General features: G+C 35.7%; 2 protein-coding genes across 2 annotated transcripts; one reads left to right on the forward strand and one right to left on the reverse strand.

The window, feature by feature from the left end:
* Nucleotides 1-286: 286 nt before the first annotated feature.
* LOC120780118 (protein ANTAGONIST OF LIKE HETEROCHROMATIN PROTEIN 1-like) lies at nucleotides 287-1,067 on the forward strand. Its single transcript, XM_040112400.1, has 3 exons — nucleotides 287-708; nucleotides 768-982; nucleotides 1,061-1,067. Exons 1-3 carry the CDS (start codon nucleotides 463-465, stop codon nucleotides 1,065-1,067), a joined length of 468 nt encoding a protein of 155 aa, XP_039968334.1. The 5' UTR covers nucleotides 287-462.
* Nucleotides 1,068-1,716: 649 nt separating this feature from the next.
* Nucleotides 1,717-2,529, reverse strand: LOC120780116. Its single transcript, XM_040112397.1, has 2 exons — nucleotides 2,423-2,529; nucleotides 1,717-2,358 (listed from the first exon to the last, which is right to left on the reverse strand). Exon 2 carries the CDS (start codon nucleotides 2,354-2,356, stop codon nucleotides 1,916-1,918), a length of 441 nt encoding a protein of 146 aa, XP_039968331.1. The 5' UTR covers nucleotides 2,357-2,358; nucleotides 2,423-2,529; the 3' UTR covers nucleotides 1,717-1,915.
* Between the last annotated feature and the right edge of the window lie 281 nt (nucleotides 2,530-2,810).

Raw genomic sequence — 2,810 nt, forward strand, 5'->3', positions numbered from 1 at the left:
CGGGTCCCACTATCGGCGCAAGTAGCACAATTTGTACCGATTTTTATTGGTCTACATCGGCGCAAAATGCCAAAACAAAATTGAGTCAATTTCTAGCAGTCACATTATCGGCGCATATTGTGTCATTTTTTATCGGCGCATATCGGCGTTAAATATTCTGCTACGATAATCGGCGCAACGCGGTCACACTGTTGTGCTCAATCAGCTGTTTGCAGCAACAGTTTTTATTTATTTTAAAACATGGATTATTTGAAGAAGAAAAAAGTTGCAGTTCCTCTTCTTACTATTGCAACATTAAAGCTGAAAAAGAAACATCAAAAACGCAAAACAAATCCTAAACAACGTAGTATCTGGGTGAGAAATTGGCTGGAAAGAAGAAATACTAATGGTGCATATGAAACGACTTTACGTGAATTTCGAGAAGTTGATAATCAAAAGTTTCTTTTTAAAAATTACGTGCGAATGAACGAAAACAATTTTAATGAGTTACTGCAGCTAATTTCCCCACTTATTAAAAAAAGAGATACATGTTTTCGTGAAGCTATTCCAGCAAGTCATCGTTTGGTCTGCACTCTCCGCTTTTTGGCCACGGGCGATAGCTACAAAAGTCTTTCAGCTTTTTTCCGTATTGCCAAAATTACTATCTCAAAATTTGTTCCTGAAGTTTGTGATGCGATTTACAGTCAACTTCGAAATACTTACCTGAAGGTAGGAACACATACTTTACCAAATCCATATGTATATTTTTCATATTTCCCCTTATTTAGATACCTTCAACAAAAGAAGAATGGGCTGAAGTTGCTTCGAAATTCGATTTATTATGGAACTTTCCTAACTGCATAGGAGCAGTTGACGGCAAGCATGTGGTCATGATCGCACCAGCAAAATCAGGAAGTACGTTTTACAACTACAAAGGAACTCACAGCATAGTGCTTATGGCAGTTGTTGATGCCAGTTATAAATATTTGTCATTCAGATGGTGGTATTTTCAGTACATGTTCTCTGCAGCATGCCCTCGATACGGATTCTCTAAATTTACCACCTCCTCGTCATTTATTAGGTCGTGAAATGAATGTACCTTTTGTTTTAGTGGCAGACGATGCATTTAAAATTCAAAATTATTTTATGAAGCCGTATCCTGGTCGCATTTTATCTGGTAGCAAACGTATTTTTAACTATAGGTTATCAAGGGCTAGGAGAATAGTCGAGAACGCATTTGGAATCATGATGAAGCGCTTCGAAATCTTTTCACGACCAATAAAGCTGAATCCAAACAAAACAACGAGAGTGACGTTAGCATGTTGCGCATTACACAATTTTTTAATGACAAAAAATATAAGTTATGCTACTGGATTGGTAGATAGCTGCACTGAGGATGGAAATATTATTGAAGGTGCACGCGTTAATATTTCCATACCTACCTTTGAAAGCGCCACAGAGGATATATCAATTTCCTACATAAGCAACGAAGCAAAAACTATCCGTGAAGAATTTGAAAACTATTTCATGTCACCAGACGGCGAATTGCCATGGCAGTATAAATTTATATAACAAAGCAGACACTTAACAGAATATATGCACCTTTCATAATCTTTAAATAAATTGTATTTATTTGTATTTATAAATCAACATATTATGATAAATTTTCTTCTATCTTGTTGCAAGACAGCATTCATAGCTACTTGAATTAATTCCGCGTGAAGCTTAGTTGCTGCTCTTTTATTTCTTTTTGATAGTTCACGCATTTGCAGTGCAAGATACATGCCCACTCCATGCCAGTGGTATTCTTCTTTATTTAAAAATTGAATTGCGGTCTCCATTGCATCTGTTGTCACTGATTCATCAGTTGCAGAGGGTTTGGATTTTGTGTCACTTCGGGCAGCTGTTGGTGGTGGCGTTACATCTGCATCCACATCTAGTGTTGAGACGGACGAACTACTCTTGCAGCGATCATGCAAACAGTAGAATTGCATAGCTGACCAAAACGGTCAATGTGGCAAAGCTTTACCGGCCGCTTGGCTGGATTTAGTTGTAATTTTTTCTTTACATTTGAAAATGCCGTTTTTATATTCGCCCATTTTGCTTTGCTTCCGTCAACTTCTTGGGTTGGAAATTTCTCCGCGATGTTATTCCAAGCTTTATCTCTTTTGGCGCGATCTTTATATTCTGGGCAAGAATATTCCCAAATACAATTGTACATTTCAATGGCCTGTATCAAATTCGTTGTGCTTTCATTTGTCCATGATGACACTATTTGTGGTTTTTTTCGTCTTTTTGATTTGCTGGGTGTGGAAGAAATGGTTTCGTCAATCACATTGTCCATAATACCTTCAAAAACTTCGTCGTCTGAATTCATTTCTAAATATTATTAATTAATTACTTCATATAATAATGCATTTTAATTTTATTGTATGCAACTTACCGCACCTATGTTTTATTTACATATGTTTGCAACCAGTAGAGATGTCGAAGATCGATTAATCAAAGACCTTCGACTCGATCTTTTTGTCTATTTTGTTTTTTCGATTGGAATCGGGAATCAATTCAAAAATCATGACGATTAATGTGGAATTTTTTCAACTTCAAAATTTAAAAATTATTGATAAAGATTTTTCAAATTAATACTTAAAAATTTGCTGAGAAATATTGAGACATTGTGTTGATTGGAGAAATTGTTTCAACTTTCGAATTTAAAGATTATTGAAAAATTTTTTCAAATTAATGATTAAAACTTTGCTGAAAAAGAGAGATATTGGTGGTGATTGGCGTATTCGATCGGTGCTCAAGTGCCCGATAAAAATCTGCGCATT

The sequence above is a fragment of the Bactrocera tryoni genome, unplaced genomic scaffold, assembly GCF_016617805.1.
Source record: "Bactrocera tryoni isolate S06 unplaced genomic scaffold, CSIRO_BtryS06_freeze2 scaffold_164, whole genome shotgun sequence".
Classification (NCBI taxonomy): domain Eukaryota; kingdom Metazoa; phylum Arthropoda; class Insecta; order Diptera; family Tephritidae; genus Bactrocera; species Bactrocera tryoni.

Bases quoted from the DNA above. Each gene is read 5' to 3' on its own strand.
- LOC120780118 (XM_040112400.1), top strand. From the start codon at position 463: ATGAACGAAAACAATTTTAATGAGTTACTGCAGCTAATTTCCCCACTT. The intron at 709-767 runs GTAGGAACACAT...CCCCTTATTTAG, and splicing joins TTCGAAATACTTACCTGAAG to ATACCTTCAACAAAAGAAGA.
- LOC120780116 (XM_040112397.1), bottom strand. From the start codon at position 2,356: ATGAATTCAGACGACGAAGTTTTTGAAGGTATTATGGACAATGTGATT.